The 24,222-nt window shown below is 43.4% G+C and overlaps 1 protein-coding gene and 1 non-coding gene across 2 annotated transcripts; one reads left to right on the forward strand and one right to left on the reverse strand.

Moving 5' to 3' along the window:
- Positions 1-4,521: 4,521 nt before the first annotated feature.
- CHGB (chromogranin B) lies at positions 4,522-17,749 on the reverse strand. The gene is made up of 5 exons (XM_067707522.1): positions 17,503-17,749; positions 12,982-13,028; positions 12,422-12,515; positions 5,801-7,497; positions 4,522-4,913 (listed from the first exon to the last, which is right to left on the reverse strand). Exons 1-5 carry the CDS (start codon positions 17,549-17,551, stop codon positions 4,830-4,832), a joined length of 1,971 nt encoding a protein of 656 aa, XP_067563623.1. The 5' UTR covers positions 17,552-17,749; the 3' UTR covers positions 4,522-4,829.
- A 6,400-nt stretch (positions 17,750-24,149) lies between these two features.
- Positions 24,150-24,222, forward strand: TRNAR-CCU (transfer RNA arginine (anticodon CCU)). Its single transcript has one exon. It is a non-coding gene; the product is annotated as a tRNA-Arg (tRNA).

Consider the following 24,222-nt stretch of genomic DNA (forward strand, 5'->3'; position numbering starts at 1 on the left):
GTTTAAAATGAATGGATGTATAAAATTTGAGTCTGGCACTGACAGGCTTTTGAGCTAACAGTTCTCAGCCTACAGTGAAGAAATAAACAACTTTGGGGCAGATATACAGAGGCCATCTTTGGCTCATTTATATAACACTAGGTGATCTCACCCCATTTTGAGGCTTTATACACCATCTTTGTGATGGTGACTCCCACACTGTCTTTAGCCGCCCTCTTCCTTGAGCTCCAGGCCCATACAACCTACTCAACACTTCCACTGGGCGTGTAGTCACATCTCAAACTTAACAAATCCCAACCTGAGTTCCGCATACCTCCCCTCTAAGCCAGTCCCTCCTGTAACCTTCCCCACCTCCCTTCTTCCCAGTTGCTCAGGACTGAAACCTTGGAATCATCCTTGATGCCTCTCTTTCCCTCCTGCCACACCAAATCCATCGGCCCTCCCTGTCATCTGCCTCCAAACTAGATCCTGAGTGTGACTACTTTTCCCCACCTCCAGTGCCACCACCCTGGTCCAAGCCATCACGATGACCCGTCAGGATGTTTTGCAGTGGCCTTCTTGCTGGTTTCTGTGTTTCTGCCCTCACTTCCCCTACAGCCTTCTCTCAACCCAGCAGCCACAGTGTTTTTATCATGTAAAGCAAATCACGTCAGTCCTCCAGAGAACTCTCCAATAGCTAAAGCAAAAGTCCTTACCAGGACCTACAAAGCCCTGCATGATCTGGACCCTTCCACCCTCTCTACCCTCATCCCCTATGACTGTCCCCCATGCTGCCTGCTTGTTCTTCTTCAAACGTGCCAACCACATTCCTGTTTCAGGGCCTTTGCATCTACTGTTCCCTCCGCCTGAAGTGTCCTTCCCCAGGTGTCCGTGTGGCTCATCCTGCTTCCTTTTGGTCTTCACTTTCTCATTGAGGCCTGTTATGTGTCCAAGTGACTAGCTCCTGAGCTAAAAATAGTAATTGTTGCATTTAGTTAATTATTTAGCACCTGAGATCTCCCAATTATATATATGTTACAATGGTATGTTGTGGATTTTCATTTTGTAATGATAGGACACTTTCTCCCCTCCTGTCCCATCACTTGATAAAATATTAGAGACTGTGACAATTAAATACTCAAGTAAGAAAAAAAACTGTAAAGTAACTATAGATGGCTGCATCTGCAGAAGGATTTGGGAGGAGGGGCAGAGGCCATTTGTTTCTCATTATATCAGGTACATAGGGTGCCCTAACAAAGTACCACACGTGGGTGACTTAAAACAGAAATTTATTTCACAATTCTAGAGGCCAGAAGTTCCAAATCAAGGTGTCAGCAGGGCCACACTCCCCCTGACAGTTCTAGGGGGCAATCCTTCCTAGCCTCTTCCAGCTTCTGGTGACCCCAGGCGTTTCTTGGCTGGTGGCAGCATAATTCCAGTCTCTGCCACTGTCTTCACATGGACTTCTTCCCTGTATGTCTGTCTTCACATGGCATTCTTCTCTGTATGTGTCTGTATCTAAATTTCCCTCTTCATATTGGATATGGGCCCACCCTAATGACCCCATCGTAACTATTATAGATCGCATCTGCAGAAGCTCTATTTCCAAATAAGGTCACATTCACTGGTGCCAGGGGTTAGGACTTCACCATATCATTTTGAGGCACACAATTCAACTCATAACACTCACTCAATGTTTTGCCATCAACATATATTATTTTGACTAACGGGGGAAAAAACAGTAACCCGGTTAGTCCTTGACTCCTTCTCAAAGAAATGGTGGCACCCAGAGGTCCTAACTGCACTCTGCTGGGCACCACAGCTCAGGTGGGATTCTCTTGGGTGTCTCCTGCAACTTTGATAGGTCATTCATGCCTGCGTATTCCCCTGCCCTGAAGTGTCAGCAAACTAAGATGAAAAGCTGTGCTAGAGCACAGGGCCTCACCAGGCAGTGGGCCAGGAGGAAGCTGTGTGAACCATTTCCAAGCCTGGGGCACCATACAGAGCTGTGCTCCATATGCCAGCAGCTTCTCCGCATGAGCAGTGCCCACCGTGTGTGTGTGTGTGAGTGTGTGTGTGACTTGCCAGGCTGGCATTTGATGCATTGCAGTGTTTCTCTCATCCAGTAAGTAAATCCCTATTCATTTTGAGCCCCTTGAATTCTCTTTATTTAGGAAATGATTTTGTTTTCTACTGGACTGCAGTAGAGAAGGGGAGAGACATATTGCTTTGCATCTATTGTAACGTGTTAAGCATTTCCCAGTATCTTCTGTCAAGACACAGTAACACAAGAGATTATAACTGCAATGTATTACAACGTGTGGTTACATTATTTACCATAAGACGAGTTTGAGCTTGCTGTTGAATGGTTTCTTAGGTTGGGCTTTCCCAGAAGCAATCCCTGAGATGAGAAGTTGAGGACAATCGGTTTATCTGGGAGGTGATCCCAGGAAACACCAGTAGGGTCACCAGTAGGAGCAGGACAGGGAGGTAAAGAGAGCCCATAAAGGGTGCACTAGAGAGCAGGCCACCTGTGGCACCTGGGGCTCAATCCCCTGGGGAGTTCTAGGAGGCACAGAATATGCGGCTCAGAGTTAATCCACCTGAGGGGTGCGGGAGCTGGCCTGCTTGGGTTGAATTTTGCCCCCAGAAAAAGATATGTTGAAGTTCCAACCCCTAGTTCCTCCAAATGTGACCTTATTAGGAAATAGGATTGATGCAGAGGTAATTACTCATACTGGAGTAGGGTGGGCCCTTAATCCAGCATGACTGGTATCTTTATAAAAGGAACATTGTGTGAAGAGGAGAGGGTCATAGAAAGAAGATGGTCATGAGAAGATGGAGGCAGAGATTGGAATGATGCTGCCACAAGCCAAGGAACGCCTGGGGCCACCAGAAGCTGGAAGAGGCAGGAAGGACATTCTTCTACTGACTTTGGAGGGAGTGTAGCCCTGCCAACACCTTAATTTTGAACTTCTGGGCTCCAGAACTGTGAGAGAGTAAAATTCTATTGTTTTAAACTACCCAGTTTGTGGTACTTTGTTATGGCAGCCCCCAGAAACCGGAACGATATTTGTATCCTAACTCCTTGTCCCACGAGGACTGCCTCCAGCAGCCATGACCCCCAGCGCTTCCCACTCACCTTTGCGAGCAGCCCGTCATGATCCCATGGCTGGAAAAAATACCTAGAGAGACAATAAGCAGGCTTTTAGAAGTGTGTGTGCCCAGATTTAGAACAATTTTCTGTCAGATTCATCACACTGATTCATCACACTGGCTTGCTCTCCATATGATAAACTGACACTCTCCTGGAGAAGTATGTCACCAAGAGTTAACCTGACAAGAATCTGGCTAAATTATCACAGGCAAGTCTTAACTTAGTTAAGAGGAGGAGAACCAGGCCTTCCAGATGAATAAAAGTCATGGGTGATGCCCAGAGGACAATGCTTTACCTGAACTGCCAAAACAGGAGTAATCAACCAAGTAGAAGCCACCATCTGTGAGGAATGAAATGCCAAGTAAAAGAAGGGAGAAGGGCTATTGTCCGTTGGTCTTGCTGTGAGAAACTGCAGCCATAAAAATCGTAGCAGCCACTGTTTTCTGCACCATTGCCTTACACTGGGCACTACTCTGAGTGTTTTGCTTAAATTCAGTCATCCTCACAACAACCCAATGGAACAGATATCCTTGTTTTACTGATGAATCTGAAGCCCAGAGAGGGAAAGTAACTTGCCCAAAGTCACACAGTTACTTAGAGTCAGAGTCCTGTCTTCTTATAGAGCAGATATGAGACAGGCCGTGAAGGTCCAAGGATCTGTCTGGCCTACCCCAGATGTTGTGATTCCCAGTCTGGAGTTCTTCCCACTATCCAGGCTTTCTCCTCAGCCCTGAAAAATGACCCTTGGCCAGCTATTCCCAGAGCTCTCCAGATAATCAGATTCTAAAAGTAATGGCTTATAATAATTTTTGAAACAGGTTCTTCAAGCCTATTTAATCTTCCTCCAGCCTGGGGGAGCAATGTCTTTTCCTGATCTCTTTCTCTTTATATCCTCCACATTCTTTTATTTATTTATTTATTTATTTATTTATTTATTTATTTATTTGGCTGTGTTGGGTCTTTGTTGCTATGCGCGGGCTTTCTCTAGTTGCCGTGAGTGGGGGCTACTCTTCGTTGCAGTGCACAGGCTTCTCATTGTGGTGGCTTCTCTTGTTGTGGAGCACGGGCTCTAGGCACGCGAGCTCAGTAGTTGTGGCGTACAGGCTTAGTTGCTCTGCGGCATGTGGGATCTTCCCAGGCCAGGGTTCAAACCCGCGTCCCCTGCCTTGACAGGAGGATTCTTAACCACTGCGCCACCAGGGAAGCCCCCTCCACATTCTTTTATTTCAGATGTTTGCTCTTTTCCTTTTTTTTTTTTTCATTTCTGTATCCAAACACCAACAAACCAACAAATCTTAGTACTATATTTTAGAATTTACTTTGAAGAATGGATCTAAAAGTCACACTCCTCCCTATTAGCCCAAAGGAAGCTGAGAACATGACACTTTTGGCCTCAGGTGAATCTTTTATTACTTCAGACTGAGACATTTTTTCAAGGACAGTAGCACAGTCATTGTCACAAGCATGTTAATATATCTATTATTTGATAAAGAATATGCTACAAGTCATGCTATTCATATTTTCAATAACATTCTGGCAAAAATTAAGGACATTTCCAATCACGTCAAACATTTGATGAACAGTAAATTCTACTTTCTGCCTTTGGGTAAATAAATGGGGTCTTTCAGTGAGGTGGTGGAAAACAGATCATGTGAAGGCTGCTTTTAAAATCTGCCCTTTGCTCCAACGACCATCAGCCCCTTCGGTTACCACTGAATTTCTCAGCTATTTTCTGTAGTTCCAAATCCATCGCAGCCAAGTTTTCAAGTTCTTTTTCCTAGAAAATACAGAAAAGTAGAGGCATGAGGTCCCAGATCAATTTAGTTCTTTGCAGTTCTAGGGAGTCTGAACAGAAGGGGGAATTTTTGATATGTTAGAGGCTATAGGAGATACCCGACATCAGTGGTTTTCAAAGTGTGGTTCCTTGACCAGCAGCATCAGTATCACCAGGGAACTCGTCAGAAATACAGGTTCTTGGGCCCCACCTGGGGCCTACCTACTGAATCAGAAACTCTAAGGCTAGAAATCCCACATGATTCTGAGGCACATTCAAGCCTGAGAAGCACCAACCTACATAATCAATATTGGGGGAAAAAAACATTGTTAAGGAAGGTAAAGCTCTGGTAATGTTCCTTCTCCTACACGTAGATGTCTGACTGTTATAGGCCAAGAGATGACAGAGATAGAACTAAGCAACTAACTTCTGTATCACCTGTTCTTTCCTACCCTGGAAAATAGTGATGAAAAGTCAAATGACCAAGGAGAAGACACTAGACCAGTGGTTTTCAACCTTCGCTGAACATTGAAACCACCTGGGAGCTGTAAAACATCCTGATGCCCAGGCAGCATCCAGTACCAAACAGAAGCTCTGGGTGTGGGTCCCAGATGTCAGTAATTTTTCAAGCTCTCCAGGGGATTACAACATGCAGCCGAGGTTGAGAAGCACTGCAGCACTGCAGTGGGAGGAAGTGGACAGGTCTGTGGACAATGGCTAGATGCCAGGTGGAAATCAAACCCAGAGGTTGTCTCCGCTCTGTTATTAGGCGTACAGTCCCATGGTGATTAATCCCCATCCATATCTCCCCCTAGTATCAGATAGTCTTGTATATAACATATTAAAATTAACCACCTGAAGTTAGTTTTAAGCAAAGCCCCACAGCATACCTCTTCCTCTGTCAGAACTCCTTGGCCAGCTCTCTCCTCTTCACTTTCTGCTGCGTGGCGACGGTGCATCTGCTCCTCCGAGCCATAGAAGTCCGGGAACTCAGCTGACTTCTTCCTGTAGTGAAGGAGCCGGTCCAGTTCGGCCACTCTGTCATACTGCCTTTTCAGATCCAGTTTGGGGGCCAGGTTTCTCTTCTCATACCCCCAGTTTACATCCTCCTCAAAGGGCTTTTTCTCCCACCAGTCATAGTTGTATTCTGGGAAGAAATTCTTCTCATTCAAGGTCAGCCCGTTCTCCTCTTCACCCTCAAGAGAATTGTCATCCAGGTGGTCTTTTCTCTCAAACCGGCTGCTCTTCCACTGGGGAGGGTCGTAGTATGGACTGACAAGCTCAGCTAATCTCTCCTTTTCGGTGATGTGAGGGGGAGCATACTGTTTGCCTCGAAGCCTCGCTTCTTCCCTGTTCTCTTCAGCGTCTTGTGGGTCCCCCAGCTGCGGCCACTTCCCTCGGGCCCCTTCCTCACCCCTTTCCTCATCATAGTCGAGGTAATTTCGCACCTCGCCTGGTGGATGCCGCCTCGCCTTGTCCGTCTGGCTTTCCTGAACACGGTGGTGCGCTTCACCCAAGAACCGTTTCTCTTCTGTTTGGTGTAGAGTGGAGTAGGCTCCCGGCTCCCCTTCCCGGGCTCTGTGGCGGGGTCCCCCCTCCTGGCCTCTCTCTTCCTCGCTCTCCTCGTCATAGCCGTGCGCCATGCTATTCAGCTCTAGGCTGAGGCCTTTTCTCCTGTCCTCCTCCTCTGGGCTCTCCTCACTGCGAGGCCTGGGAGCCCGGTGCTCTTCACTTCCTTTGCCCCCATATCGTGCCCCCTCCAGGTCCCCGGGAGCCCGGGCAGCCAGGTGACTCCTCACTTCCTCCCCGTATTCGGCTTCTTCCTCCGAAGCCCTGGAAAGGGTTGGATGGCGGGCTCTCTTTTCCCCTGAGCCGCCTGTGCCCACGTGTGGCTCCTCCCAGGAGTACCCCCTTCCCTCAGCGGGAGGACTCCCTTCCTGAGAGGACCTGTCGGGCCTGCTCCTCCCATGGTGGTGTCTTGGCCTCGAGCGTCGCTTGTCCGCCTCGGGGCTGACATCCTCGTCGCTCTCCTCAGGTCCTTCCTGGTGCTCGGGGTGGCTTTGCGGTTCTCGGGGCCCATTCTCCTGGCTTCCGGTCTCCTCTCCACTCTCCTGGCTGCTCCTCTCCCGGCTGTGCGACTTCTCCAGGCCCCCTGCAGACTGCGTATCGTATCTGGACACTAACTCCTCTTTCTTAGCTGGAGTCTGGTTTCTGTGGCTGGGAAGAGCAGTTTGTGCCTCTCCTGGCCCCCCAGGATGTCTCTCCTCACTGCCATCTTCCACACGCTCCCTTTTCTGATATTTCTCCGCCTCTTCTTCCTCCCTGTCGTGTCCCTTGCTCTTCTCAGAATGGCGTGCCTTTGCTTCTTTGGCCACTTGGCTGCCTTGGGGCTCGCCTGCCCGCTCTCGGCTGTGCCCACCGCCCTCTGTGTCTGCCACTGTCTGGCCTTGGGCGTCCTCCTCCCCTACGTCCTCCCTACTGGAGGTCCTGGGGGCTTCTGAGGCGTCAGCTGGGTCTCTTAACAATCTCACTTCAAACCTTGTGTTTTCATTTTCACTTTTCTCTTCATCTTTGAGCTGTTTTCCACCTATAATGAAAATAAAAAAGAGTAAGTATACTTCAGAATTGTTTGTGGTTCACTAAGCACAGCCTCAGTGATCACTACAAATCCTAAAGATCCTGAAAGTCCTTGGGTAATTTTTTAAGTTAATAAAGAATATACTCAGATTACTTTTAAAAGAAATGGTATGGGGACTTCCCTGGTGGTCCAGCGGTTAAGACTCCACACTCCCAGTGCAGGGGGCCAGGGTTCGATCCCTGGTCAGGGAACTAGATCCTGCCTGCTGCAACCAAGATCACATGCGCTGCAACTAAGATCCAGCACAGCCAAATAAATAAATAAATATTAAAAAAAAAGAAAGAAAGAAATGTTATGAAAACTCCTTAGCTGTGTTTAAATCTGATAATAAATTCTCTGCATATTTATTTTTTAATAACACCCAACAAGCATCTTTCAATGACCAAATTGAAATCCAAATATAGGTTTATAAAATACTAGAATTTAGAACCAGAAGATACCTTAGAATTTGTGTATTTCAACCTCCTCTTTTTGTGGACAGAGACACTGAGGCTCAGAGAGGTGTAATTCAGGACCATTATTTCCATGTTTGCTCTAAGTAGGGGTTTAAAAGTTAGCATTGTGTAAATGGTTCCCACTAGAATCCAGCTAAATGAAGTTAAATGCCCAAAATGGGAAATATCAGATTCAACAAAGGATTAAAAATGTGTTTAATTAGTTTACCAGATTTTTATTATCCAATCAACTGTGTAGATGCAACTTAGCAGTAAGTGACAATAAAACTTAGTAATTGGTGATAAGCAGGGTGTTTGTTTCTTCCCTGAGAAAACTGCACAGCAGTGGAAAGGACCATGTCCTTCCCTCACTCAGGTCCCATCCACCCCACATGTTCTCAAAGGTTGAGAATGAACTTCAGTAAACTGAGCTATCTTTGTATTGCACAAATCAACAGTAGACAGTATAACCGACATTTTAATTGAATGCTGTTTTTTCTCATCTTTTCCAAATGTTGACAGCATCTTCACTAAATCCTCCTTAACTCAAGGGCATCCTGTGAAAGAAGATATGCAGTTAACACTGTCTGAGTTGTTAGCTGGGAGGGCTTGGATTTCAACTGATGTCACTGAGTTCATATAGAACACCTGAAGCCAAGGCTGCTCACAGCTCTAGGCTGACGTCTGCGCCATCCATGGTGGGGGCCACCAAACCTTTGTGGCTACTGAGGACTTGAAATGTGGCTGGTCCAGGCTGAGACATGTTGTAAATGTAAGAAACCACCAGATTTCAGACTTCAGATGAAAAACAAGAATGTAAAATACCTCAAATTTTCATATTGATTATATGTTGGAATGATAATATTTTGGATGTACAAGATAATATGTATTATAAACATATTGTATGTACAAATTGTATATTGAATAAAATAAATTGGACAAAACTAAATATATTATTAAAATTAATTTCACCTGTCTACTTTTTTAATGTGGCTACTGAAAAATTTGAAATTATATTTGTGGTTCACATGATATTTCTATTGAATGGCTCTTGATGAGTCATTTTGAACTGATATTTGCAAAATAGAAAAAAATGGTCTGTTTTGTAAAAATGTCCAAGAAATAGCAGACAGTCTATTCCTCTCTGCTTAAAAGCCCAGCCTGGCATGATAATATTTTCATGTTTTATGAGGCAACTGAAAGGTCCCTGACCTTCCACACCCAGACACCTGAGGGCTGGCCCCTCACCAGTGCCTTTGCCTTTTAAGAGCCAGTGGTGGTGTGTGCAGCACTGAGGCAGGGCTGACCAGGTATGCACAGGTAAGCAGGGAGGTTTTGAGCAGATACTGATGTCATCTGGACAGAATCTCAGCTTCCCGAGGCAGAGGCTGTGTGGCCCTTTTCCTACTGCCTGCTGGTCAAGAAGAGAAGCATTTTTATTTTTTCCAGGTTAAATGTGTGCTGCTTGTAGCAGCTTGCCTGAGGCTTAGCACTTCCTCCTAAATTTAGCTTTAAGTCCCCTCAGGTGAGATCTGAGGAAGGCTGTGATTAGCAGCATACAGTTTTGTCAATCTGTAAAACCAAGGTGTGAAGCTCACTCTTACTTCAAGTAAAAAGGAGAAAATGCACCTTCCATCCCTAACTATCATGTTGCAGAGATGACCTGATCAAAGAAATTGTTATACCTGTTAAGAAATTGGACTATGAATTCCCTAAGATCTCTTCAAGCCATGAAACAATGATTCTTCCCTGCTCCCCAAATGTTTGTTTGCTCAGTAAGCGTGTGCTAACCGAGATGTGCTGGAGAGAGTGGGAGTGGAGACAGAGATGGGCTGGGGATGGGAGGGAGGCTACATGAAGGAATTCATCCAACTTGTTGGCAGAAAGCTCCACCAGTCCTGTGACCAGCATAAGACATTTCAGCAGGAGAGAGAAAACCAGAATAGGACAGAAGTGTGGACAAAGAATGTCGCCTGCCAAATCAGTAAACAAAGGGTGTCCTGGCCATCTAGGCACTGCAGCCACACCTAACTGTGTACCCAGAGGGGATTCAGGATGGAAAAAACAAGATAATTAAGGTGCATATGAAAGGAATGACTTCAGTAAGCCCAGACTCTTGCATCTTCCCATACATAGAAAAGTGCTAAATTTGTTAACTTAAGATGTCTGGTTTTCTTTAATTAACTGTAATATTTTAATGTTCTGACTATCTGGTTTTTATTGCAAGAACACCTATATATCCTGCCTCCTCCCTTACCTCTTCAAAACAGTCCCTCAGACTGTATCTGAGAGGTTGTCTCCTGGGCTTAAGTCCTTAGTATGTCCATGGAATAAAATATAAATCTCAAATTTTAGGTTGTGCTTCTTTTTTTTTTTTTTTTAGTCGATAGAAGTTATGAACTGGTAGCCCAAAGGTGAATTCTATTTGGCCTAAATAACATTTTTAGTAAATTTGAATTCAGAGGCAATACTTAAATACTAAGAGATATTGCTTAGATATCCAAATTTTAAATTCTTTTGAAAAATCCCAAGATCTGGTAACAGAATCTATATTTCTCTCACAATAGGTTTCAAGCTGAGAAAAATCTACTCCTCCTTAGAAGTGGCCTGTATCCTCCAGTTCGTGAGTCACTTCCTGTCCTGTTTTATTCCTTTCTCTTACGTATTTTCCTGGCCCTGGCTGGTGTTTGAGTCTGCAACCCCGGAGGAGCTCAAATCTCCCTGATCTCAGTATTTAATGGCTCTCTGGGTATGATGTCTCCAAGGTCCTGATAGACATGGGTCATTTGATTTTTACCAGTTTTCCTGGGGCTCTCTCAAGAGACTCAAAAGACCCCAGGGCACAATCAGTGATGAGCAGAGGCTAGAATCCTACCTGAGAGCTAAGAATCTGATCTTGGCAGTTAGCAAAGCCCTACAATCAACAACTCTTCCTAAGCAATCTTGGTTCTTTGATGACCTAGTATGACAGACCCAAAACTTCTGCATCCGTCTGGTAAACAAAGAAATGGGAAGGGAGATAACGAGATGGGTTTGCCCAAAGTAGCAGCATTTAGTCCCTGCCTGGAGACCCACCCTGCTCTCACTCATTCCCTGCAATGGCTAATAAACTCATTCTGACAAGCTCATGAAAGAGGCATGTAGGCTGGGAGTGGTAGAGAAGCTTCCTTCCACTGTGCATGGGTCTCCTACAGTCTCAGGCCCCCACACCTACTATGGTTATCCTGAAGCCCCCAATAGTGGATTGAGTCCCCCCAGGTTACTCTTTTGGCTAGTCACTCATACTTGTTATAATTTTATGCATGGACCTCATGTGCAGCAACAGGAAGAGAGTATTATCTTGCAATAGGAGATTTTGAAGGTGAAAAGAAGAAAGAAAATCCACTGTTCTCAGCCTGACTAAAAATTTAAAAGCAGAGAAAGGTGTTGAAGAGAACAGAGCTTTTCGGATTTGTTTGAATCAGTTTGACTTCATGCTAAAAGAGATGCATAGTTTTTGTTTTTGTTTTGGCCATGCTGTGCAGCATGCGGGATCTTAGTTCCCCAACCAGGGATCGAACCCATGCCCCCTGCACTGAGAGCACAGAGTCTTAACCACTGGACCACCAGGGAAGTCCCAGAGATGCATAGTTTTGTAAAATTTACCTCTTTATGTCAACTTCCAATGGATACTGCTCATATCACTGTTTAAATTTTGTTTTCAACATAAGCTGTTTGTATAGAGGAACATTCCAGTCTAGACTCAGAAGGGCATTGCTCTGACTCCTTGGATGCTCTAAGTCTACCCCCACCCCTTCCAGTTCTCAGGCCTGGAACTCCTGATACCATTTGGTAGTCCTCTCATTCTAACAAGCTATGTATTAAAATGGCTTAACCAATCTGTCATGTAAACAGGCCAGAAGTTTCCCAGTCACCTTTCCAAGCTTCTAGTTCCTCATTGTCAGAAGAGTAGAAGGTAAAGAGAAGAATAATTTTTGTCTCCTTCTATCCTTTCATCTTCCATTGCTTCCAGAACACTTCGCCTCCCTGTCTAATCACAAATGAGCACTCCCCATACCTCACTCCACCCAAATGAAAGTCTGTTTTAAAATTCCAAACTCTCAAACCAAGGAATTTAAGAACTATATAGACAGCTCACAGACTATCATTCAGTTCAACTCCCTCATTTTACTTTGAGGAAATAAGCCCAGAGAGGCAAGGGGTCTTCCCCATGGTAACACGGCTATGAAGTGGCAGAGCAGGGTTTGGAAGCCATATGTTTAAGTGGCAGAGCAGGTTTGGAAGCCATATGTCATCTTCCCAGATACTGATCTAGCCTGTAGTCTTCCCACTGCATCATGCCCCTGGTTCATATGGAGATAAAGTGGAAGGCGAAACAGAGGGAGCAAGAGAAAGAACTACTCAAGGGACAAAGATCTCCTGAAGTGGAGGATACTTACTCTTCTTCAGGACTTGTCGGCACTCAGGGGTGATGGGTGGAGTGTTGGACTTCGACAAGGCATTTGAGAGGACCTCGATGATGCAGCGAGTCACCTAGGGGGAAACCGGAAAGCAGGCTGGCAAAGCTGGTATCACTGGGATGCCTGACTACTTAAGCCAGAGCTGCTGTCAAAAGAGGCTTGGCTATGTGACCTGTACCGATGCAGACCCCTTGGGTCAGGAATGTAGACTTACATATAGGACTGTAATGAAACCTCCCAGGCCACCCCACAGAGCAATGCAAGAAGGCATTGGGTCAAGACTATCCAGAGAAAAGAAACAAACACCCATTTCTGAACAGATTCAAAGGAAAACAGTGTGATGACAGCTATCCTCAGGGGCACTAAAACATCCAGGAAGGAGGTAAAAGCCCAGGGCAGGAGGGACATCACTTGCTCCCATTTCCTCATTGTTGTTTGTCTATTTTTGGTTTTCATTTTGTTTAGTTTGATGAGATAAGGGGTGGGAGAATCCAGAGTCTAGATATAAGTCTAGATTCTAGACTTCCATTTCAACTTACCGTTTCTTCACTGTGGTTCCTGATGTCCACTGGCATAGAACTGACAGCTTTGAAAGAAAAAACGAATGGGAAGTGAGTTGATTTTAGGAAGCTGTGTGTCCCCAAACTCACAAAATCACCCCACCCCCAGCATGTTACTTGGAGGGAGGGGCAAAGTCAGAGCTGAGCAGAGTGGAGATAGTTGCGGATGTCTGTCCCAGGGACAAGAATTGCCCCAGTTGCACGCACACACACACATGCACACACACACACAGCTGTTTCCCCTAGCAATGTCATAAACATGATTTGAAAATGAATGCTATCTTATATCCAATATAAATCCACACAAGGGGAGCTTCTGGGATACTGGCAATGTTCTGTTTTTGATCTGGGTGCTGATTACACAGCTGTGCTTAAGGAGGGAAAAATTCTGTAAGCTGTATACTTATGATCTATATGCATTTTTCTGTACATATATTATATGTCAATAAAATGTTTAAAATAAACCTAGTTTAAATGAAACTGGGGTGCCCTCCTCAACCCCTCTGCCTACTCAAAATGGGTAAAGATCTGTGATTCCCTTTGCCTTTTCCTGTCCCCAAGAAAATATTCTCCCTGAAACTCACTTTATTTACAAAAATGTGGTTATGATTATCTTATATAATTAATTACCTCATTTTACCCTCAAGCCTTTTCTTGGACAAGCACACTTATGTGTCTGTATCAGTGTTGTTTCCCTTTCCCCATGTTGTCTGCAGCCATGTAAAGAATATGGGAGGTATCTAATTTTACCAGGATATTGTTGAATCCATAATATCATATGCAAATAGGTGTTTAATGAATAGTTCATGAGGATATTGCAAAAAGATAAATTTTAATTTATTTAAATTAAATTTCATGAGATTCTGCTTATTTTCAACCAGTGATTGAAGTGCCTTTGTCATCTTAGGAAATGCTTCAGGTGTTTTTAATTTTACAGTGCTTTTTTTTTTTTTTTCCTTTTTCAAAGTTGCTTTGATTCTTTTATCTTTCACTTTGACTTTGTTTTGTCTAAGCTCTTTCCACTGGAGAAGCTCAAAGCATTTACATATAGGTCCATCTCTACAGTTCTCCTGACACTCCCTAGAAGAGAAACTGCTATTATGGCTGGAGAGCTCAGTGCAGAAGATTCTTCCAGGTCTCTGAGACAAGTGAAGAGCTACTTGGAGCAAGAGCAAAACTCTCAGACATCAGAGATGGAAGCTGCTCAAATGCTGTTTCTTATTACCAGCAACCTGACCTTTCCTCCCCAAATATTTGCTTTCCAATCTCTTTACCTCCTCCCAATCAATTACTTATCATAGGGCTCAATCTAGAAATAAAACTCCTATTTCATTTGCTCACCTTACTGAATTTTCCTTTTCAAAGCACAGCCTGGGATCTACTCCAATTGTTTCAATAGGCCCAAAGTTATGCAGCATGTTAAAATCACTGGTAAAATATTTAAGAAGTGATTAACAAGGTATGTCCCCACATCTTCCTGAAATGTAGTTCAGACAAGATCTGGATGGCCACCTTTGGTACTCAGGGTCCAATATGCTGGGCCATTATTTTATCCCCCAAATGGCTGTTATTTGAGAACATTCCCACTTTGGCACTTACTCTTTCCACCTGAGATCTGTAAAATGCTCTGAAAAGAAATAACTGAGAGAATTACTTCTGTCATAAACTAGAAAGTGCCTTTTAAAATTCTGGCTTTACTAAACTTTCTTTGGTAAATGCAGTTTCTTGCTAATAACTTTTCTTTTTCCACAAATGTTTAATAGGTGCTATTATTAACTACTGATATTGCTAAAGTAGTAACAGTCATTTGATTTGAGGGGAGAGGAATATTTTTCTTCTGTGACTCTGAACAATTTGTAGCTCATGTTTGTTTTTACAGAACAATTCTCTTTCCTAATTGAGGCTCTTCAGACATCTTTTTGATGGAAAGGAACTAAGGTCTCCTTATGAAAGCATATTATGCATCTAGTGAGACATCTAAGTTCCATTGTATTTCTTCCGATAGAATCTGTGGCAGCAAAGTAATAACCGAAGGTATGTTGATACCCCTAAAGTAGTTTAACTTATTTTTGTAAAAGTTAACATTAAGGGTGCACAAAAGAAAACCCAATAATTGTGATAAAAGTGAAGTAGTCAAATGGCAGAAAAATTTTCAAATAATATCATATGATAAATCTGAGAATAACTTCCAAAGTATTAATATTCCATAAGACTACCAAACTAAGGTTTCATCCCAGAATGAAAATACAGCTATAAAATAACATGGTACGCAAACTCTGTAGTTTTTTTGGTTTTTTTTGGGGGGCTGCGTTGGGTCTTTGTTGCTGCGTGCAGGCTTTCTCTAGTTGTGGCGAGCGGGGGCTACTCTTTGTTGCGGTCTGCAGGCTTCTCATTGCGGTAGCTTCTCCTGTTGCAGAGCACGGGCTCTAGGCGCACGGGCTTCAGTAGTTCTGGCACACAGGCTCAGTAGTTGTGGCTCAAGGGCTCTAGAGCGCAGGCTCAGTAGTTGTGGCGCACGGGCTTGGTTGCTCCACGGCATATGGGATCTTCCTGGACCAGGGATCGAACCCGTGTCCCCTGCATTGGCAGGCGGATTCTTAACCACTGCACCACCAGGGAAGTCCCCGCTAACGCTTTTGAATGCAGAAACCATCTTACCTAGTATATATGAATAGCATGTAGCTCCTTCACTCATATTAATTTTTAGAGTGAACAACTCCTGTAGAAAGGTGTAGATCTCCTTCAGAAGCTCATAATGGTAGGAAATGAGCCAGATGGTTTCTGCAGGTTTCCTGTGATTTTGCTAAAGAACAAACTCTGCTTGAAGGCTACCATACCTAATATCCAAGCATTTGGGGGAGGTGGGAATGGGGAATGACTGCTAATGCATATGGAGTTCCTTTCTACCACAATGAAAATGTTCTGAAATGTGATAATCTGTGAATGTACTAAAAATCACTGAATTATGCACTTTAAAAGTATGGATTTTATGGTGTGTGAATTATAGCTCAGTAAAAAAAATTTTTAAAGAATATAATATCTTGATTTTAGTTGCTGTTAAAATATAAACCCTTCTTAAAATATTATCTTGCGTAAGAGACATAAATATTTTACAACTATAGTTAAATAAGTCTCATAAAAGACATTGTTTTTGTGGTCTATAGCACAATGTATAGCACAGATTTATCTTGTTAAGCAATTCCTTTCTGAAAATATTTTTGACCAGGAAGGACTCTAAACATTCATTTGGTTTCCTTTAATTAAATCGAGAACATTTATAGGCAATTTGTAAGAGTGACAAGAATTTTAGAAAATTCTGCATGTATGTAGTTTGCAATAAAATAAATTACCAGTGGCTTTCATTTTCTCTTTGGGATCCCGTAATTGCTGTCAATGAAACCCTCATATTCATGGATGGCGATGCCTCAACTCTAGTTAGGAACCTCAATCTCAGATAAGAACAATATTCTATGAGGTCATTAAGACAGCTAAAAGAACCCCTCCAATTTAATCTGGTGGTGGCATATTTACTTCTCAATGGACTCATGGATTTTACTTCAACACACACACACACACACACACACACACACATTTTTTCCCCAAATCTCCAAAGATCATTTCTTTGAGATTCAGAGTAGTTTGAAAGATCAATCCCACAATTTTCCACACATAAAGAGGCACTCAAATACCTACTACTTAAAATTGTATCCTCCCAAATTGACTAAAACGATTTTTTTTTTACTACTCTAAAAATATTTTTCGTGGTTATTTTATACTCATTATTTTTCTGGAATACAAAAGTCAAAATATCTCTTGCAGTTACCATTTATAACTTAAAGATGGATTAATTTGAATGTGAAATTACCTCTCCCCAGAGGCAGAAATACAAAATACAGAAAAATATTACACTAAACCTGTGCATACATATACCTGAACACACATATATGAATGTGTTAAGAAAAAAGATATATCTTATCTACATATATACATAAGAGACTTACTTTTATCTAATCATGTTTAAATAATAAAATAATAAATTATACAGTTGCCAACTAATATAATACATGTATTCCTGTCTCTCCGTGGTCATCTGGCTTTAAAAAGCCAAACAAACACAGATTAATTAATTAATTACAGATACAGAATAAGACTATCACAGTATCTCTCTAAACAGGTAAAGAGGATGTGACATTTTAGAAGTGAGCACAAAATGTGGGGTTTCCTTGGAGGCGCGGACACGTCTTCTTTATATCGATTAAAACAGACTCTTTTGGTTGGGCTAGGAAGCTCTCTGGCTTTTTCCAAGTCAGACGTTGGGGCGGGGAGTTGAAGGGAAATACCCAGGGAAGAGAAGAAAGTAAGAACCTCAAGCAAGAGGGAGACACCATCCACTCAACCCTCCCCGTCTTCCAGTATCCGCCAGTCAGGATGCCTAGAGCGGCCGGAGAGGCAGAGGCTGGCGCTGTCCGCGGTTCTGAACTCCCCACAGTGCCCACTCACCCGCCATCATCGTGGCTCCCAGGAGGCCGAGAAGCACTGCAGGCTGCATGGCCCGGCTCGCCGGAATCTGCGCAGGAGAAGAGGGCGGCGGCTGACGGTGAGCAGACGTGGACGGAAGGCGAGATGAAGATACTCGGGGAAAATAGCCTTGTATCTTGGTCCCCGCGGTGTGGCGCGGTTGGCGCAGGCCCCGCTCTTTTAAAGAGCAAGCCGGGGCCGCAGGGCCGGGAGGGGCGGGCACCCAGGAGGCGGCGCCCCCTCGCTCAGCCCTGACGTCATGAGGCGGCCCCGGGGCGGTGGCGCAAGTAGGAAGAAATTTACGCCAGTCCAGTCGCCTTGGTGCTCTGGGTCTTGAGCGGGGGTGGGGAGTTAGGCAGAAGAAGGGATGGAAGGGTGAGGGGAGGTAGTTAAAATGAGTCAGGGGGAGAGGAGCGAGGTCCTGCTTAGATTGTTCAAGCTTATTTCTCATCTCCCCCGCACCGCACCACCCCCCAACCTCCATATCTAGAAACATGTGTTTGAGGCTGTGTATGTCTTTTCACTGTTGTCAGTTGGTCGACAGCCAGTTCCTACATTCAGACTTACTTTTCTTTTTTCTCATTATTTTATAATCTTTTTATTATTTCAGATCAGCATGTACAGGAAGGCGGGGGGGAAGCCTTTGGGAAGAACATTTCTCAGGAATTCTCTCAAAGCAGGATGACAGAGGAAATCAATATTTTCCTTAGGAAACAGGGCTTTAGAATAAACATGGTATGAGATAGGGGTACAGTCATTTTTTTTTAAACCATATCACCACCTAAGTGTTCTGTGAATTTTTTTTTTTTTCCTGAAATGACCATATTTCCCACCTGCTCTGTAGTTTAACTTTGAAAAAAACCTGGAGTCCATATGTGTACAGGTATGTGTCTGGACTGTTCTAGAATATCAGTCCATTCCATTTCGGTGGTCTATTTGTTTATCCTTGGAGCAGTACCATACTTTCTCTATCACCATAGCTTTTAAATAAATCTTGATATCTGGTGGAAAAGGTCTTCTCAACTTGTTTTTCTTTAGGATGTTATTGGTTATTCTTGGCCCTTTGCATTTTCATATAAATTTTAGAATCAGTTTTCAATTTTCATGAAAAACTCTGAGGATTTTGATAGGAATTGCATCAAATCTATAGATCAATTTGGTAACAGCTGACATTTTTAATCTGTGGATCAATTTGGGAACACATGACATCTTTAGAATAGTGGGCTGACCTAGCTTTTTGATTGCTGATGTTGTTCTGGATATAATTTTATCTCAAGTTGTACAGAATACTATTACTATAGGAAAAGAGAAGAAGCCATAGGGAAGAACATTTCTCAGGAATGCTCTCAAAGAGGAATTAAGGAGGAAAGCATATCTCCCTTAGGAACCAGGGTTCAGAAAAAAACATAGCTTTGCACATGGCTCCTGAAATAGGTAATCCATCAGGACCCAGTCAGGAAAATGAAACTACCAGAGGGAATTTAATACAGGAAATAATACTTAAGGATTAGAAAAGCTGAAAAGCAAATAGGAGAAAATGAGGAGACCCAGAGATTGTTGTAGGGTAAAGAAAGGATGTATCTTCGCTGGACCCCAGAAACATGGACCACCTGGTAGGAGTGGGAAGCTTTACAAGCTACAAAGGCCATGGGGCCATGGAGGAAGGGAGCTAGAACCACAGAAGAGAAGCAGCCACTGCTAGAGATGCATCCCCTTCCTCCCAAGAAAAGAAAGGGGGATAAAAACCCGACTTCTCCTTTCTTTCAGTGCAAGTACCTCTTAGTGTCTGAACATACCTGGGAAAGACTGACAGGGAAGACTGTAAAATTTAGTTTGCAAGGGCCAGTCTCTCCAGCAATACAGAACAGAGGAAGGAATCAGGAAGCAAACAGACCAAAAAATGGCATATAGTTCAAAACCACAGGTTAGCAGTACAGGTTCTGAATTTAGATTTTTCTCTCAAAATTTATGAATTCATTTCATTTGCACATATAAATGCTTATCAAGCACTGTAGTAGATACATATTCCACTGGCTATAGCAGATTACAGGGTTAATCCCAACATTAATGGCTAAAGGAAATATACTCCTCCCCCTGCTCTAGCAGAGTTCACTAGTCAGAGAGTAAAGATGGGAGAGGTGTAGGGTAGACTCCAGGTCTACAGAGGAGGGTGAGAGAGCATGGCATGCCAGGAAAATGGCATTACCATGGAAACTGATGCCCTGCAGATGTACATCTACAGAATTCTCTGTGTTTGTGGCCAATAAGATAAACATTTATCTCTGTGACTTTAAGGTTTTTTCCTAATAAAGACCATGTCAATAAGTAGTTTTCCTTAGATAATTTGATCCTACAATACATTTAGTACCTGGTTTCTTATGTCAGGTTAGATTCCTAATACACTTTGACATAATTAAGAAATCACAAATCAAATCTTCATCTTAAGAGAAGATAGAAACTATTTTTTAACCTACTAAATTATGGGTAATATAACTCCATATAGCTTGCAAGAAGATATTAATTAACATTTCTAAAAAGAGGTCAAGAGATGGGACTTCCCTGGTGGTCCAGTGGTTAAGATTCCTCGCTCCCAATGCAGAGGGCACGGGTTTGATCCCTGGTTGGGGAACTAAGATCCTGAATGTTGCACGACACAGCCAAATTAAAAAGAGGTCAAGAGATAGAGCTACAACCATTCAGGGTGACAAAACAGGGAATCTTCCTCTTCAGTTTGGGGTTTTGCAGAAAATTAGATGAACAGGTGCACTTATTTGTTTATATACTGGAGAGAAAGCAAGAAATAGATATTGAGAACTAGGGGAGATAACTATGATTTGGGTCTGATGGGTTGATAAGACCATTAGGTGCTTGAAAAATCTATTATAGTTAGCAACACATCACATGGTAAGGATCTAGAATGAAGGCTGCTTGCTGGTCTCTCATATGTTCCTCCTCCCAACATACACACACACACACACACACACACACTGCAGCAGATGCTACTGGTTTTCTGCCCATTTCCTTAATTTCCCTCATTCTTACCATTTTGGAGCACACTGGCTTGATTTTCAATGGCCAAGATCTGCATTTCTTTGCCTGATATCTCTCTCTGGTCACCAGAGCAAACAGAGCTGTGCAAATGGCAAGTTGGAAATGCTGAGGAATCAAGACCCCCAGGAGCAGCCCTCACCCGAACATGAGGTGTACAAACACCCCAGATTCACAGCTCCCTCAGAGGTATGTATTCTACATAGGCTCTGAGAATTTCCCAGCGAGACTGAGCTTAGTTACACACAGTGGAAATTTTCTTGATAGCAAGCTCTTTATGGCTGACTTTTCTTTCCTGTTTTTCTTCTCTACTCCCCACTGCTGTTTCTTGGAATTATCTCCAGATAAATTACTTACAGTCAAATCTTTGTCTCAAGGTCTGCTTTTTGGGAAAGTTGAACGATGACACATACATTCACAAACATATAGCAGGATGTTAAATAGAATTTTTCTTATTATGTCTGACTTTTGACTGAAGCCTCAAAGCTAGGCAACATGGGTTTTAAGTACTCACATGCTTCAAAGAGAGAAGCCAGTCACATTTCTACAAGACTTGTTAACGGGGCCAAACTGGCACAGTGGGTATTACTCACAGGTCTGTGTAAGGGAACACTACAGATACAAACGTAGAAATGCAAAACTATAAAAGGACTGGTTGGAGAAAGAACTTTTTTGAAGAGAGTTTGTAGGGAGCCCTGTACTGTTTCATGATGCTTCTTCCTATCTCTGCCAAGTTGGGGGCTGCAAGAAGCTAACATAAAGTGGAGTTGTCTGCAGGAAGGGAGACTGATACCTCATTTCCTTGCCAGATGCTTGCTGAGCTGCAGAAACCCATAGACTCGCTCCAACGCCAATAGAGGAGAGTGGGAAGGAGATCACAAGACAATTTAATTTGTGTCCCCAAGAGTTTGAGAGTGAAGTGAGCAAGGTGGAAGTGGGCAGGAGATCAGCCGGAGCAGCCTCAATGGCAAGTTGAGGGGAGAGGACAGTGGCTGGAACATCTGCATGTGCAGAGTTTTCCCTGGGCTAAGTGGCCTCCACAGAATGCTACTGGTCTCAAGTCACCCCAAAAAGCCCCTGCTTGAAGGAGCAAGGGGATCCCCAAGATGTGCTGATAATGGTAGCTGAGAGGTGTTGTGAGAGGTCAGAGAGCATCACTCTTGTCAGAGACTGGGGGAGTGAAGAGGTTCCCACGGAGTACTCTAAAGAATCCACAAAGGTCCCTTGTGAAAGGGCCAGCCAGCATCTGGAGGTGTGCCACAATAGAGGGCAGTGAAAACCAACAGAGGACCACAGATGACTGGCCATCTCTGAACCCTCCTCCATCTCTGTCATCCTCCTCTTCGGTCCAGACCTGAAGGAACTGAAGAGAGGTGTAGGATAGGAAAGAAAGAAACAAGGGAACAAAAGGAGAGGCCAACCCTTCCCTCTTCCCCATGACTTGACTTGTTCCAGATCAGGCAGCAGCTGGGAGTTAGAGGGGCTTTGAATTGGGTGAAAAATAGAAGTCTCGACTACTGTAATAGTCCAGAGTTAATGAAAAGCTACTGTTTTGCCTGAGATATTGTTCAAGGGTCAGAAAAGGAGCTTTGACAGAAATGCTTGCAGACAGTTGTAAGAGAAGATTGAAGCTGTTTCTTAAGTGTACCTGCCAAGTTCATCATGTTCAAATGGGTTATGTGTAACATAGGATAGAAAAATGCTTGCATATTGTTTACAAATATGAGTACTGTAGTATAAGGGGAAATGCTCCGATAGGACCAGAAATCATGAAGAGTCCTTGAGAGATAAAAGCAGATAGGTAGAGAGTGAAGGAGAAAAATCACAGCTCCTAAGATAGGACTAATGCAAAAAATCAGAGGAAGTTTGGAGTTCTGTCAAGCCCAGAAGCAGGGGAGGAATGTGGGTGTGAATGTTGAGGAGTTTGAGTGGGGTCCCTAGTGGAAGCACACACAGATGGTGTGGTCCTCCCCTCTTCCAGCACTTGTGCCAAGCAGTGAGTAGCAGAGATGTCAAGACCTGCATCCTGTTCTGTTGGGTTCTTTCCACCTCTTAGGAGCAACCTCTTTCAATCTCTGATGCCTTGATGTCCAGGGGCCTATTTCTCCTCTTTTCCTGAAAACTCCTTCTCTATATGACACTCTTCATAGGGATTTTTGAAGTTTGGTTTCATTCCAATGTATGTATCTCAATTTGTGGAATTTCTAGCAACAAGCCAGAAATAATGGTCATGACCTTGAAATCACAGTAACTTCAGGCCAACATGTCTGATACTGGAAAGCAGAAGCAGTCCTGTGCTGATTGTTTTGAAGTCTCCCTTGTGTACTCTGTCTGGCCTTTTTCTCTGTGCTCATCCTCAGGAGTCATGAAATGTAAGTTGGTTCCATCTCGTGATTCTGAGAGATCTGGTGGACTTAATAAGCACTCTTTGCTCTGAGAGGAGGCATTCTTTTGGTGGTGCTGAATTTTAAATTATTTATGGCGAAGATTAGAGCATACCAGCTCCCAGGCAGGCCTCTCCTTTACAAAAATGTATTCTGTATATGTAAACTCCAGAAAAACTCCATGTAGGCTAATTACAGTTTTATACCTATGAATATTTTATTTCTCAATAATTCATAATGGTCCTCAAGGAGCCATTACCATTAAGTAAATATGCATAATCAGAAACCTCCCAAGATTGTAATTGCCCATATTTTTGTTCTGGGTAACATGTATATATACAGTGGGCCACTTATCAGTTTTATTAAAGGATTGTTCTCCATCTCTTTCTCCCACTTTCCTAGCTGCTTTCCTTTCTTTTGCATTCACTCACAAAGCTCAGAAAACAGCACCGAATAATATTATCCTGCCATACAAACTCAGTACTGCCTAAAACTAAATTACCAATGGATGGGCCAGTCTCAACTTTTTTGTCTTTTAGAAGGCATATTATCCTATTACGTATGAAAATAAATATTGGAAGACTTACTGGATTTGGTCTTTTCCCCCCAGAAGTAAAGTGAAGGCAGACTTCATAGCTAACTAAGGAAAGGAGAAAGAACGTTTGCAGGCATATGTCCCAAGGGGCAAAGAGGTACCCGGCTCCTGCAGACTAAAGCAAAAGTCTCAGGGTTCATCGGACCTGAACCTTGGGCCAGTTTCTAGCCTAGAGATGGAAGAGGAAGTAAAGGGGCATCCAAAAGGCCCCACTGAATCTATAGCCCAAGGAGAGGTTGAAGAAAGGCCAGAGCAGCACGAAGGAAAGCAGTTGCTTCAAGGGAAATAGTTGAGTCACTGAAAAGTGAACTTGAATTACCCCCACTCCTGAATTCACCCAAAACGCCATGAAATGGGTAGACAATATTTCTTCAAAGCTAGAGCAATGGTTTGTTTGCATAATAAGTAAGTGTTTTATTGTGATACTCTGGACACTGTTTTGACAGTGGGAATGTAGAGCAGGAAAGAAAACAAGAAGAGTATGTAAGAGACAGAGTGTCATACACACAAGTTCCTACCCCCTGCTCTAAGTAAACCCACACATGGGTGTTCTTGGATGCTGCTACCTCTTGATTTGAGGTTAAAGGGCACAAAGAGGGACTTCCCTGGTGGTCTAGTGGTTAAGACTCTGTGCTCCTAATGCAGGGGACCTGGGTTCAATCCCTGGTCAGGGAA

This window comes from Pseudorca crassidens, chromosome 15 (assembly GCF_039906515.1).
Source record: "Pseudorca crassidens isolate mPseCra1 chromosome 15, mPseCra1.hap1, whole genome shotgun sequence".
Lineage (NCBI taxonomy): Eukaryota > Metazoa > Chordata > Mammalia > Artiodactyla > Delphinidae > Pseudorca > Pseudorca crassidens.